This window comes from Oncorhynchus keta, chromosome 1, assembly GCF_023373465.1.
Source record: "Oncorhynchus keta strain PuntledgeMale-10-30-2019 chromosome 1, Oket_V2, whole genome shotgun sequence".
NCBI classification, from domain to species: Eukaryota; Metazoa; Chordata; class Actinopteri; order Salmoniformes; family Salmonidae; genus Oncorhynchus; species Oncorhynchus keta.
Genome location: NC_068421.1, coordinates 77,649,633 through 77,665,730, shown reverse-complemented (window position 1 = coordinate 77,665,730; position 16,098 = coordinate 77,649,633). Strand labels below are relative to the sequence as shown.

The window sequence follows — 16,098 nt, the reverse complement described above, 5'->3', positions numbered from 1 at the left end:
CGGTGTGTATGCACACACTCTCATCCATTTGTGTGCTTACTGCTTGATATAATGATATGTGTCGATTTATTTAAACATGAACTTAGCTACCTGACCTGTGTGGGTTATGTCATCTGTGTACTGTAGGCTTACCAGAATGAGTTGATGATGGCAGGTAATAGAGAGAGATATGTTCCTATGGCATGAATCCCACACAGTCTGTTTTAGATCAATTGTGTTCTGTTCTCAATGGTGAGAACCTTTTCATAGGATTGACTATGCTCCACTTATCTCATTACTGGTAGAATAGAAAGCATGTGTCTGCCTGTCTATTTTACTGAAGCCCAGTTCAGACAGTCACTTAATAAACACATCAGATAGATTTCATTAAAATCAATTATAGGGAAGTTGTTTATGTTTAAAGGGTGATTGACTGAGTTCTGGATGTCTGTAGAAATAGATCAGATTCCTCCTCCAACCAGTCCCCCCCTTCCTATGTTGTAGGCCTATTGTATTGAGTTTGAGTTGAGAATTCGGTGAGTCAGTGTGTGTGGGGTCCAAGTTTGAGAACTCATGAAGACTTCACACATTCTGAAAAACATTCCTTCTTGGCTACACCCCCCCCCACCTCTCTCTATGGTCAAAATGCCCCCATCCCTCCATCCCTTCAAGGTTTATTTGTTCAGGTGAGCGTAGTGAAGTGAATATACTGGCTTCTCAGTTGGAGGGCCTAATTACGTCTAGAACCTGTTGCTTTGATCGTGCTCTGCGTGACGCGACGTATCCCGCCGCCGCTACGCTCAGGTCCTAGTTTTTAGGTAAATACCTGGAGGCAAGGCTCAAGGAGCACTAGCAGCACACCCATGGTGAGAAGTCAGGTCCTGTGGTCTCATCATGCAGCCCACCACAGACTTCAAACAGAGGGTAGACCTGTAGGTTTGTCATATAGGATCACGTACTGTAGGCCTGATAGAACATGCTCTCTGTTATTAAAAAAGTCAGACGGTTAACTATCTGACCAGCCAAGAAATCCCCCTCCTAGGCTACTTTATGTCTCACAATGATCGGGGTGGGTAAAAATGAAAAGGTTTAAAATAAACATTAAAGAAGTAGTGTTAACATGCTTTTGTTCGAGCCTACTTTAGAGGGTCCATTTGTTCTCTCCATGTTTAGGCAACAACTCTAACTGTAGTCTGTATCTTGTATTCCAAAGTACTTAATATAAAATACCAGAAATATGTTGATTTAGCAGGGACTATCCAAGCAACATGATATGCACTTTAAACAAATCAGACCCGGGCTTCAGTACAGTGTAGGGACTAGGGCAGGATCTTCCAAACTCGTTCCTCGGGACCCCAAGAGGAGCACATTTTGTTTTTTCGCCCTAGCGCTGCACAGCTGATTCAAATAATCATCATCAAGCTTTGAATCAGCTGTGTAGTGTTAGAGAAAAAAAAAAACGTGCACCCCTTGGGGTCCTGAGGACAGAGTTTGGGAACTCTGGACTAGGGCTTTGGCCTGCATGAATTATGAGTCTCTCGGCTGCTGGTGGTCAGTGTGAGGCTTGACTGACTGTTCTTGTCCGATACTGCTCCCTAGTGGCCATTATTAGACATAACCTGGATACAGTCTCCAAATGATATGGCCTTATCCAAATGATGATCAAATATCAACAATTGATCATCTCTGTAGAAAAGGTTATTATTCTATCCACCCTTCCTATTTTTTCTATGAATTATCTCTACTGTCAAACAAAGTATTGTGTGCATTACGTAGTAGAGTAAAACTAGGACAACATAAGTTATTTAAGTTTTTATTTCTGTCTATATTTATTTTTATACATTTCAAACTAGAATTATGTTTCATAATGACACAAAAATGACACAAAATCACAACGGTATAAGGAGAACAATTGATTCCAGGGAGGGCAAATCTGACAATCAATTATTCAATCATTCAATCAATAACTCAATATCTGACCAAGTAATAATCAACTCATTGTGCACAGTTTGAAAATAGTGAATCTATTACACAGACAAACCTTTTTTTCTTTAGATCTACAATACAATTAATCATACACTTCAAATTCAGACAATGAAACACAATTAATTAAATAAACAATTTTGAATGTGTTTTTTTCTCTCCTGGATAAAAAATAATATTATGCACCCTTCCTATGGAGGCTAAGCCTTGCATTTCAAGTAAGGAACCAAGATAATTCATGAACATAAGAACTACAGTGGGGCAAAAAAGTATTTAGTCAGCCACCAATTGTGCAAGTTCTCCCACTTAAAAAGAAGAGAGAGGCCTGTAATTTGAGTCCCTGGCGGCGTAGTGTGTTACTGATGGTAGGCTTTGTTACTTTGTTACTTTGGACTGGTTGAGGTTGTGGACAGGTGTCTTTTATACTGATAACAAGTTCAAACAGGTGCCATTAATACAGGTAACGAGTGGAGGACAGAGGAGCCTCTTAAAGAAGAAGTTACAGGTCTGTGAGAGCCAGAAATCTTGCTTGTTTGTAGGTGACCAAATACTTATTTTCCACCGTAATTTGCAAATAAGTCCATTAAAAATCCTACAATGTGATTTTCTGGATTTTTTTTCTCATTTTGTCTGTCATCGTTGAAGTGTACCTGTGATGAAAATGACAGGCCTCTCTTATCTTTTTAAGTGGGAGAACTTGCACAATTGGTGGCTGACTAAATACTTTTTTGCCCCACTGTAACTCCATAGACTGGTCTCAGATCTGTTGTAGCTCATGCGAACTCCATTGCTCATTGTCAAGCCAAACAGTCTGGCCTCCCAGCAATCAGATATCAGGATCAAATCTTCTGGATTTGACCCTAATTCAATAACCCTCACAGCTACCCTCCAATCACAACCCACTGGGCACAGACGTAAATTCAACGTCTATTCCACGTTGGGTCAACATAATTTCATTGTGTGCCCAGTCGGAAGGGTAGTACAAATATATGTCATGACAAGGAGTGACAAGGAGTTGTCATGACAACACAAACAGACTGGCACTTAGGCTACTAACTTCAGCGATAAACATGAATTATGAAATCATATAGGTAGTGTTTTGTTGATCAGTAATATGCCTTCATGGAAGGTGAGGGGGTTAATCCAAAGGGCGAAAGCAAAGAAAGGTAAAAGGTTGAGGTCAAGCCAACAGCATGCAGGCACAGAAGAGGCAGTTTTACAGTATATTCACAGCAGTGGCTCCAGGAGAAATTAAAGTCAGTAGCAACGGGCAGAGCAGCAGGGGTTAATAGTGAGGATTTATGTCTAATATCGACAAGATTATGTTGACCTGGATTGATAATGATTGATTTCTTTTCATGAATGTGATCTATTAAAAGTTTGATGGGGCAAACCAAGGAGAAAGGTGTGTAAAAATGAATTCCTAACTGTATAGAAACTAAACTTTTACAATACCAAGAAAATAAATAGCACCCAAAGCTTTATTTTAAATCAAAACCCAACAAACAAATACAATGCAATGGTATGATAAGACTTGGTAAACTAGGCCTGTGTTGAGTTATTTGAAATCTACAGTAAGCTGAAAATGTAAGAAATATGATCGTTCAAAAAAGTGGTTATGTTTGCATTTGATAGTGATACATTAAAGTGCATTTTATAGTGACCTCTTTCCTTGACAACGTACAAACCGTTTGAGCTATCTAACTCGATAGCTCTATCAGCAACATTTCAAGCTAGCTGTGGAGTGAGTTTACGGTCCATTTTTAAATCAGTTGCACAAGCTGCAGAGCTAAGCTAACAGATGCGAGGCAGAGTAGAGAGCAGTAATACAGTAGCCATAGAGGTACGGCAGTGTTGGTCCAGTGTTGAGCCCTGTCCCTGGCCTCAGTGTCATCAAAAGGCACCGACCCGTGTCATCATAAGGTGCCCACAGGGTCTGGGGAGTCATTTTGGAGGGGACACTCGTTTTGGATGGGAGACTAAACCAACACAAAAGAGGGACAATAAGACTCCAATGTTTGGCATCTACATTGTATTTGTGAATATATCCTGAACAAAAAATACAGTTGAAGTCGGAAGTTTACATACACTTAGGCTGGAGTCATCAAAACTCGTTTTCAACCACTCCACAAATTTCTTGTTAACAAACTATAGTTTTGGCAAGTCGGTTAGGACATATACTTTGTGTATGACACAAGTCATTTTCCCAACAATTGTTTACAGACAGATTATTTCACTTATAATACACTGTATCACAATTCCAGTGGGTCAGAAGACTACATACACTAAGTTGACTGTGCCTTTAAACAGCTTGGAAAATTGTAGAAAAGGATGTCATGGCTTTAGAAGCTTCTGATAAGCTAATTGACATCATTTGAGTCAATTGGAGGTGTACCTGTGGACCTGTGTACCAAGGCCTACCTTCAAACTCAGTGCCTCTTTGCCTGACAACATGGGAAAATCAAAAGAAATCAGTCAAGACTTCAGACATTTATTTGTAGACCTCCACAAGTCTGGTTCATTCTTGGGCGTAATTTCCAAATGCCTGAAGGTACCACGTTCATCTGTACAACATAAAGTACGCAAGTATAAACACCATGGGACCACGCTGCAGTCATACCACTCAGGAAGGAGATGCGTTCTGTCTCCTAGAGATGAACATACGTTGGTGCAAAAAATCAATCCCAGAACAACAGCAAAGGACCTTGTGTAGGTGGTGAAGGAAACAGGTACAAAGGTATCTATATCCACAGTAAAACAAGTCCTTTATCGACATAACCTGAAAGGCCGCTCAGCGAGGAAGAAGCCACTGCTCCAAAACCACCTTAAAAAAGCCAGACTATGGTTTGCAACTACACATGGGGACAAAGATTGTACTTTTTGAAGAATTATCCTCTGGTCTGATGAAACAAAAATAGAACTGCTTGGCCATAATGACCATTGTAATATTTGGAGGAAAAAGGGGGAGGCTTGCAAGCCCGAAGAACATCATTCCAACCGTGAAGAACAGGGGTGGCAGCATCATGTTGTGGAAGAAGAACACCACCCCAACCGTGAAGCACAGGGGTGGCAGCATCATGTTGTGGAAGAAGAACACCATCCCAACCGTGAATCACTGCGGTGGCAGCATCATACTGTGGGGGTGCTTTGCTGCAGGAGGGACTGGTGCACTTCACAAATTAGATGGCTTCATGAGGCAGGGAAATTATGTGGGTACATTGAAGCAACATCTCAAGACATCAGTCAGGAAGGTTAAGCTTGGTCCTAAATGGGTCTTCCAAATGGACAATGACCCCAAGCATACTTCCAAAGTTGTGACAAAATGGCTCATAGAAAATATGTGGGCAGAACTGATAAAGCATGTGCGAGCAAGGAGGCCTACAAACCTGACTCGGTTACACCAGCTCTGTCAGGAGGAATTGGCCAAAATTCACCCCACTTATTGTGGGAAGCTTGTGGAAGGCTACCTGAAACGTTTGACCCAAGTTAAGCAATTTAAAGGCAATGCTACCAAATACTAATTGAGTGTATGTAAACTTCTGACCCACTGTGAATGTGACGAAAGAAATAAAAGCTGAAATAAATAATTCTCTCTACTATTATTCTGACATTTCACATTCTTAAAATAAAGTGGTGATCCTAACTGACCTAATACAGGGAATTCTTACTAGGATTAAATGTCAGGAATTGTGAAAAACTGAGTTTAAATGTCTTTGGCTAAGGTGTATGTAAACTTCCAACTTCAACAGTATAAACACAACATGCACCAATTTCAAATATTTTACTGAGTTACAGTTCATATAAGTAAATCAGTCAATTTAAATAATTAGGAAACATGACTGGGCAGGGGTGCAGCCATAGGTGGGCCTGGGAGGGTACCCACTGGGGAGCAAGACCCAGGCAATCCTGCAGTTGAAGAAGCTGGATGTGAAGGTCCTGTGGTGGCGTGGTTACACATGGTCTGCGGTAGTGAGGCCGGTTGGACTAACTGCCAAATTTTCAAAAACGACGTTGGTGGCAGCTTATGGTAGAGAAATAAACATTCCATTCTCTGGCAACAGCTCTGGTGGACATTCCTGCAGTCAGCATGACAATTGCATGTTCCCTCAAAACTTGAGACATCTGTGGCATTGTGTGTGTGACAAATCTGCACATTTTAGTGGCCTTTTATTGTCTCCAGCACAAGGTGCACCTGTGTAATGCTGTTTAATCAGCTTATTGATATGCAATACCTGTCAGGTGGATGGATTATCTTGGGAAATGAGAAATGTTCAATAAAAGGGATGTAGACAAATTTGTGCTATTTTTTTTAGCAAAATACCTTTTGTTTGTATGGAAAATGTATGGGATTTTTTATTTCAGCTCATAAAAAATGGGACCAACACTTTACATGTTGGATTTATATTTTTGTTCAGTGTAGATGTACGGTATACAGTAGCTGAAGATGAATGGAATGTCTAGAAAGTTTGTGATATGGTGGGCTGGGTGGTTTTCACAGCTTCCCTGTTTTGATCTACGGGGAGGGTAAGGGTGTGTTGAGTGGCACTTATGTTTCTGTAAGAAATAGGTGTGTGTGTGTGTGTGTGTGTGTGTGTGTGTGTGTGTGTGTGTGTGTGTGTGTGTGTGTGTGTGTGTGTGTGTGTGTGTGTGTGTGTGTGTGTTTTGTTCTACCTTCTGATGCAGGCGATAGTGAAGATTGTGATCCGACAGCCAGGAATGTTTTAGTGACTGTGAGGCACTCATCCTCCAACTAGAGAACACACACAAACACACACATACATGATTAAAACACACACTCTCACAGGTATAAACACACACACACACATACATGATTAAAACACACACTCTCACAGGCATACACAAACACATACATGATTAAAACACACACTCTCACAGGTATAAACACACACACACACACATACATGATTAAAACACACACTCTCACAGGTATAAACACACACACACACACATACATGATTAAAACACACACTCTCACAGGTATAAACACACACACACACACATACATGATTAAAACACACACTCTCACAGGTATAAACACACACACACATACATGATTAAAACACACACTCTCACAGGTATAAACACACACACACACACATACATGATTAAAACACACACTCTCACAGGTATAAACACACACACACACACACATACATGATTAAAACACACACTCTCACAGGTATAAACACACACACACACACATACATGATTAAAACACACACTCTCACAGGTATAAACACACACACACACACATACATGATTAAAACACACACTCTCACAGGCATACACAGGTCCACAGCTGAATAATAATACAACTTTAGAGAACGACAACATAGTTGTCAACACACACACACAGGTACCCCTCACCTCTTGCTCTTGACCAGCAGGCGTGTGATGAAGTCTTTGGCCTCCTCAGAGATGTCTGTAAACGCCTCCTCCTCAAAGTTCCACTGACAGGCCAGGATGTTGTTCAGAGTCTCATTGTCATCATCCCCCAGGAATGGAGACAGACCTGTCAGCCTGGAGAAAAGGATGTATTGTATAGTGTGTTCATGGGTTGTGTATGTACAGACGGACTACTTCCTGCTGACTTCTTGTGAGGTCCCAATCGCAAAAGAGGTTTCTAACCTCAAGGCCAGGTACAATATGTGAGCATAAGAAGGTAATGGCTAGTGGATATCAGGACCCACAGTAATGTAACGGTTAGTGAATATCAGGACCCCCAGTAATGTAACGGTTAGTGGATATCAGGACTCACAGTGATGTAACGGTTAGTGGATATCAGGACCCACAGTGATGTAACGGTTAGTGGATATCAGGACCCCCAGTAATGTAACGGTTAGTGGATATCAGGACCCCCAGTAATGTAACGGTTAGTGGATATCAGGACCCCCAGTAATGTAACGGTTAGTGGATATCAGGACCCCCAGTAATGTAACGGTTAGTGAATATCAGGACCCCCAGTAATGTAACGGTTAGTGAATATCAGGACCCCCAGTAATGTAATGGTTAGTGGATATCAGGACCCCCAGTAATGTAATGGTTAGTGGATATCAGGACCCCAGTAATGTAACGGTTAGTGGATATCAGGACCCCCAGTAATGTAATGGTTAGTGGATATCAGAACCCCCAGTAATGTAACGGTTAGTGAATATCAGGACCCCCAGTAATGTAACGGTTAGTGGATATCAGGACCCCCAGTAATGTAACGGTTAGTGGATATCAGGACCCCCAGTAATGTAACGGTTAGTGGATATCAGGACCCCCAGTAATGTAATGGTTAGTGGATATCAGGACCCCCAGTAATGTAACGGTTAGTGAATATCAGGACCCCCAGTAATGTAACGGTTAGTGGATATCAGGACCCCCAGTAATGTAACGGTTAGTGAATATCAGGACCCCCAGTAATGTAACGGTTAGTGGATATCAGGACCCCCAGTAATGTAACGGTTAGTGGATATCAGGACCCCCAGTAATGTAACGGTTAGTGAATATCAGGACCCCCAGTAATGTAACGGTTAGTGGATATCAGGACCCCCAGTAATGTAATGGTTAGTGGATATCAGGACCCCCAGTAATGTAACGGTTAGTGGATATCAGGACCCCCAGTAATGTAACGGTTAGTGGATATCAGGACCCCAGTAATGTAACGGTTAGTGAATATCAGGACCCCCAGTAATGTAACGGTTAGTGGATATCAGGACCCCCAGTAATGTAACGGTTAGTGAATATCAGGACCCCCAGTAATGTAACGGTTAGTGGATATCAGGACCCCCAGTAATGTAACGGTTAGTGGATATCAGGACCCACAGTGATGTAACGGTTAGTGGATATCAGGACCCCCAGTAATGTAACGGTTAGTGGATATCAGGACTCCCAGTGATGTAACGGTTAGTGAATATCAGGACCCCAGTGATGTAACGGTTAGTGGATATCAGGACCCCAGTAATGTAACGGTTAGTGGATATCAGGACTCCCAGTGATGTAACGGTTAGTGAATATCAGGACCCCAGTGATGTAACGGTTAGTGAATATCAGGACCCCCAGTAATGTAACGGTTAGTGGATATCAGGACCCCAGTAATGTAATGGTTAGTGGATATCAGGACCCACAGTGATGTAACAGTTAGTGGATATCAGGACCCCCAGTGATGTAACGGTTAGTGGATATCAGGACCCCCAGTAATGTAACGGTTAGTGGATATCAGGACCCCCAGTGATGTAACGGTTAGTGGATATCAGGACCCCCAGTGATGTAACGGTTAGTGGATATCAGGACCCACAGTAATGTAACGGTTAGTGGATATCAGGACCCACAGTAATGTAACGGTTAGTGGATATCAGGACCCACAGTAATGTAACGGTTAGTGGATATCAGGACCCCCAGTAATGTAACGGTTAGTGGATATCAGGACCCCCAGTGATGTAACGGTTAGTGAATATCAGGACCCCCATTAATGTAACGGTTAGTGGATATCAGGACCCCCAGTAATGTAACGGTTAGTGGATATCAGGACCCACAGCGATGTAACAGTTAGTGGATATCAGGACCCCCAGTAATGTAACGGTTAGTAGATATCAGGACCCACAGTAATGTAACGGTTAGTGGATATCAGGACTCCCAGTGATGTAACGGTTAGTGGATATCAGGACCCACAGTAATGTAACGGTTAGTGGATATCAGGACTCCCAGCGATGTAACGGTTAGTAGATATCAGGACCCACAGTAATGTAACGGTTAGTGGATATCAGGACTCCCAGTAATGTAACGGTTAGTGGATATCAGGACCCACAGTAATGTAACGGTTAGTGGATATCAGGACCCACAGTAATGTAACGGTTAGTGGATATCAGGACCCCCAGTGATGTAACGGTTAGTGAATATCAGGACCCCAGTAATGTAACAGTCAGTGAATATCAGGACCCCCAGTAATGTAACGGTTAGTGAATATCAGGACCCCAGGACCCAGTGATGTAACGGTTAGTGGATATCAGGGCCCCCAGTAATGTAACGGTTAGTGGATATCAGGACCCCAGTAATGTAACGGTTAGTGGATATCAGGACCCCCAGTAATGTAACGGTTAGTGAATATCAGGACCCCCAGTAATGTAAAGGTTAGTGGATATCAGGACCCCCAGTAATGTAATGGTTAGTGGATATCAGGACCCCCAGTAATGTAACGGTTAGTGGATATCAGGACCCCCAGTAATGTAATGGTTAGTGGATATCAGGACCCCAGTAATGTAACGGTTAGTGGATATCAGGACCCCAGTAATGTAACGGTTAGTGGATATCAGGACCCACAGTAATGTAACGGTTAGTGGATATCAGGACTCCCAGTGATGTAACGGTTAGTAGATATCAGGACCCACAGTAATGTAACGGTTAGTGGATATCAGGACTCCCAGTAATGTAACGGTTAGTGGATATCAGGACCCACAGTAATGTAACGGTTAGTGGATATCAGGACCCACAGTAATGTAACGGTTAGTGGATATCAGGACCCCCAGTGATGTAACGGTTAGTGAATATCAGGACCCCAGTAATGTAACAGTCAGTGAATATCAGGACCCCAGTAATGTAACGGTTAGTGAATATCAGGACCCCAGGGTTGTAACGGTTATTGGATATCAGGACCCCCAGTAATGTAACGGTTAGTGGATATCAGGACCCCCAGTAATGTAACGGTTAGTGGATATCAGGACCCCAGTAATGTAACGGTTAGTGGATATCAGGACCCCAGCGATGTAACAGTTAGTGGATATCAGGACCCCCAGTAATGTAACGGTTAGTGGATATCAGGACCCCCAATGTAACGGTTAGTGGATATCAGGACTCCCAGTGATGTAACGGTTAGTGGATATCAGGACCCACAGTAATGTAACGGTTAGTGGATATCAGGACTCCCAGTGATGTAACGGTTAGTAGATATCAGGACCCACAGTAATGTAACGGTTAGTGGATATCAGGACTCCCAGTAATGTAACGGTTAGTGGATATCAGGACCCACAGTAATGTAACGGTTAGTGGATATCAGGACCCACAGTAATGTAACGGTTAGTGGATATCAGGACCCCCAGTGATGTAACGGTTAGTGAATATCAGGACCCCCAGTAATGTAACAGTCAGTGAATATCAGGACCCCCAGTAATGTAACGGTTAGTGAATATCAGGACCCCCAGTGATGTAACGGTTAGTGGATATCAGGGCCCCCAGTAATGTAACGGTTAGTGAATATCAGGACCCCCAGTAATGTAACGGTTAGTGGATATCAGGGCCCCCAGTAATGTAACGGTTAGTGAATATCAGGACCCCCAGTAATGTAACGGTTAGTGGATATCAGGGCCCCCAGTAATGTAACGGTTAGTGGATATCAGGACCCCAGTAATGTAACGGTTAGTGGATATCAGGACCCCAGTAATGTAATGGTTAGTGGATATCAGGACCCCCAGTAATGTAACGGTTAGTGGATATCAGGACCCCCAGTAATGTAAAGGTTAGTGGATATCAGGACCCACAGTAATGTAACGGTTAGTGGATATCAGGACCCACAGTGATGTAACGGTTAGTGAATATCAGGACCCCCAGTGATGTAACGGTTAGTGAATATCAGGACCCCCATTAATGTAACGGTTAGTGGATATCAGGACCCCCAGTAATGTAACGGTTAGTGGATATCAGGACCCACAGTGATGTAACGGTTAGTGGATATCAGGACCCCCAGTAATGTAACGGTTAGTGGATATCAGGACCCCCAGTAATGTAACGGTTAGTGGATATCAGGACCCACAGTAATGTAACGGTTAGTGGATATCAGACCCCAGTAATGTAACGGTTAGTGGATATCAGGACCCCCAGTAATGTAACGGTTAGTGGATATCAGGACCCACAGTGATGTAACGGTTAGTGAATATCAGGACCCCAGTGATGTAACGGTTAGTGAATATCAGGACCCCCATTAATGTAACGGTTAGTGGATATCAGGACCCCCAGTAATGTAACGGTTAGTGGATATCAGGACTCCCAGTAATGTAACGGTTAGTGGATATCAGGACCCCCAGTAATGTAACGGTTAGTGGATATCAGGACTCCCAGTGATGTAACGGTTAGTGGATATCAGGACCCACAGTAATGTAACGGTTAGTGGATATCAGGACTCCCAGTAATGTAACGGTTAGTGGATATCAGGACCCACAGTAATGTAACGGTTAGTGGATATCAGGACCCACAGTAATGTAACGGTTAGTGGATATCAGGACCCCCAGTGATGTAACGGTTAGTGAATATCAGGACCCCCAGTAATGTAACAGTCAGTGAATATCAGGACCCCCAGTAATGTAACGGTTAGTGAATATCAGGACCCCCAGGGTTGTAACGGTTATTGGATATCAGGGCCCCCAGTAATGTAACGGTTAGTGGATATCAGGACCCCCAGTAATGTAACGGTTAGTGGATATCAGGACCCCCAGTAATGTAACGGTTAGTGAATATCAGGACCCCCAGTAATGTAACGGTTAGTGGATATCAGGACCCCCAGTAATGTAATGGTTAGTGGATATCAGGACCCCCAGTAATGTAACGGTTAGTGGATATCAGGACCCCCAGTAATGTAATGGTTAGTGGATATCAGGACCCCCAGTAATGTAACGGTTAGTGGATATCAGGACCCCCAGTAATGTAAAGGTTAGTGGATATCAGGACCCACAGTAATGTAACGGTTAGTGGATATCAGGACCCCCAGTAATGTAACGGTTAGTGGATATCAGGACCCCCAGTAATGTAACGGTTAGTGGATATCAGGACCCCCAGTGATGTAACGGTTAGTGGATATCAGGACCCCCAGTGATGTAACGGTTAGTGGATATCAGGACCCCCAGTAATGTAACGGTTAGTGGATATCAGGACCCCAGTAATGTAACGGTTAGTGGATATCAGGACCCACATGTGATGTCGGTTAGTGGATATCAGGACCCCCAGTAATGTAACGGTTAGTAGATATCAGGACCCACAGTAATGTAACGGTTAGTGGATATCAGGACCCCCAGTGATGTAACGGTTAGTGAATATCAGGACCCCAGTAATGTAACAGTCAGTGAATATCAGGACCCCCAGTAATGTAACGGTTAGTGAATATCAGGACCCCCAGTAATGTAATGGTTAGTGAATATCAGGACTCCCAGTGATGTAACGGTTAGTGGATATCAGGGCCCCCAGTAATGTAACGGTTAGTGGATATCAGGACCCCCAGTGATGTAACGGTTAGTGAATATCAGGACCCCCAGTAATGTAACGGTTAGTGGATATCAGGACCCCCAGTAATGTAACGGTTAGTGGATATCAGGACCCCCAGTAATGTAACGGTTAGTGGATATCAGGACCCCCAGTAATGTAACGGTTAGTGAATATCAGGACCCCCATTAATGTAACGGTTAGTGGATATCAGGACCCCCATTAATGTAACGGTTAGTGGATATCAGGACCCACAGTGATGTAACGGTTAGTGAATATCAGGACCCTCAGTAATGTAATGGTTGTGGATATCAGGACTCACAGTAATGTAACGGTTAGTGAATATCAGGACCCCCAGTAATGTAATGGTTGTGGATATCAGGACCCCCAGTAATGTAACGGTTAGTGGATATCAGGACCCCCAGTAATGTAATGGTTAGTGGATATCAGGACCCCCAGTAATGTAACGGTTAGTGAATATCAGGACCCCCAGTAATGTAACGGTTAGTGGATATCAGGACCCCCAGTAATGTAACGGTTAGTGAATATCAGGACCCCCAGTAATGTAACGGTTAGTGGATATCAGGACCCCAGTAATGTAACGGTTAGTGAATATCAGGACCCCCAGTAATGTAACGGTTAGTGGATATCAGGACCCCCAGTAATGTAACGGTTAGTGGATATCAGGACCCCCAGTAATGTAATGGTTAGTGGATATCAGGACCCCCAGTAATGTAACGGTTAGTGAATATCAGGACCCCCAGTAATGTAACGGTTAGTGAATATCAGGACCCCCAGTAATGTAACGGTTAGTGGATATCAGGACCCCCAGTAATGTAACGGTTAGTGGATATCAGGACCCCAGTAATGTAACGGTTAGTGAATATCAGGACCCCAGTAATGTAACGGTTAGTGGATATCAGGACCCCCAGTAATGTAACGGTTAGTGGATATCAGGACCCCCAGTAATGTAACTGTTAGTGGATATCAGGACCCCCAGTAATGTAACGGTTAGTGAATATCAGGACCCCATTAATGTAACGGTTCGTGGATATCAGGACCCCCAGTAATGTAACGGTTAGTGGATATCAGGACCCCCAGTAATGTAAAGGTTAGTGGATATCAGGACCCACAGTAATGTAACGGTTAGTTGATATCAGGACCCCCAGTAATGTAACGGTTAGTGGATATCAGGACCCCCAGTAATGTAACGGTTAGTGGATATCAGGACCCCCAGTGATGTAACGGTTAGTGGATATCAGGACCCCCAGTGATGTAACGGTTAGTGGATATCAGGACCCCAGTAATGTAACGGTTAGTGGATATCAGGACCCCAGTAATGTAACGGTTAGTGGATATCAGGACCCCCACAGTGATGTAACGGTTAGTGGATATCAGGACCCCCAGTAATGTAACGGTTAGTGAATATCAGGACCCCAGTAATGTAACGGTTAGTGAATATCAGGACCCCCAGTGATGTAACGGTTAGTGAATATCAGGACCCCAGTAATGTAACAGTCAGTGAATATCAGGACCCCCAGTAATGTAACGGTTAGTGAATATCAGGACCCCCAGTAATGTAACGGTTAGTGAATATCAGGACCCCAGTGATGTAACGGTTAGTGGATATCAGGACCCCAGTAATGTAACGGTTAGTGGATATCAGGACCCCAGTGATGTAACGGTTAGTGAATATCAGGACCCCCAGTAATGTAACGGTTAGTGGATATCAGGACCCCCAGTAATGTAACGGTTAGTGGATATCAGGACCCCAGTAATGTAACGGTTAGTGAATATCAGGACCCCCAGTAATGTAACGGTTAGTGGATATCAGGACCCCCAGTAATGTAACGGTTAGTGGATATCAGGACCCCAGTAATGTAACGGTTAGTGGATATCAGGACCCCCAGTAATGTAACGGTTAGTGAATATCAGGACCCCCAGTAATGTAACGGTTAGTGGATATCAGGACCCCAGTAATGTAACGGTTAGTGAATATCAGGACCCCAGTAATGTAATGGTTGTGGATATCAGGACTCCCAGTGATGTAACGGTTAGTGGATATCAGGACCCCCAGTAATGTAATGGTTAGTGGATATCAGGACCCCCAGTAATGTAACGGTTAGTGGATATCAGGACCCCCAGTAATGTAACGGTTAGTGAATATCAGGACCCCCAGTAATGTAACGGTTAGTGAATATCAGGACCCCCAGTAATGTAACGGTTAGTGGATATCAGGACCCCCAGTAATGTAACGGTTAGTGGATATCAGGACCCCCAGTAATGTAACGGTTAGTGAATATCAGGACCCCCAGTAATGTAACGGTTAGTGGATATCAGGACCCCCAGTAATGTAACGGTTAGTGGATATCAGGACCCCCAGTAATGTAACGGTTAGTGGATATCAGGACCCCCAGTAATGTAACGGTTAGTGAATATCAGGACCCCATTAATGTAACGGTTAGTGGATATCAGGACCCCCAGTAATGTAACGGTTAGTGGATATCAGGACCCCCAGTAATGTAAAGGTTAGTGGATATCAGGACCCACAGTAATGTAACGGTTAGTGGATATCAGGACCCCCAGTAATGTAACGGTTAGTGGATATCAGGACCCCCAGTAATGTAACGGTTAGTGGATATCAGGACCCCCAGTGATGTAACGGTTAGTGGATATCAGGACCCCCAGTGATGTAACGGTTAGTGGATATCAGGACCCCCAGTAATGTAACGGTTAGTGGATATCAGGACCCCCAGTAATGTAACGGTTAGTGGATATCAGGACCCACAGTGATGTAACGGTTAGTGGATATCAGGACCCCCAGTAATGTAACGGTTAGTAGATATCAGGACCCACAGTAATGTAACGGTTAGTGGATATCAGGAC

General features: G+C 43.4%; 1 protein-coding gene across 3 annotated transcripts in view; it reads right to left on the bottom strand.

Moving 5' to 3' along the window:
- Positions 1–1,779: 1,779 nt before the first annotated feature.
- Positions 1,780–16,098, bottom strand: part of LOC118384520 (myosin light chain kinase family member 4-like) — a 76,491-nt gene continuing 62,172 nt past the window's right edge. For 2 of the 3 annotated variants that reach the window (XM_052461420.1, XM_052461426.1), the window contains 3 exons: positions 7,351–7,503; positions 6,634–6,712; positions 3,955–5,950 (listed from right to left, as the gene is read on the bottom strand). In XM_052461420.1, the coding sequence (XP_052317380.1) occupies positions 5,789–5,950; positions 6,634–6,712; positions 7,351–7,503 (394 nt within the window). In that variant the 3' untranslated portion in view covers positions 3,955–5,788. The other variant, XM_052461422.1, reaches the window with a different exon arrangement.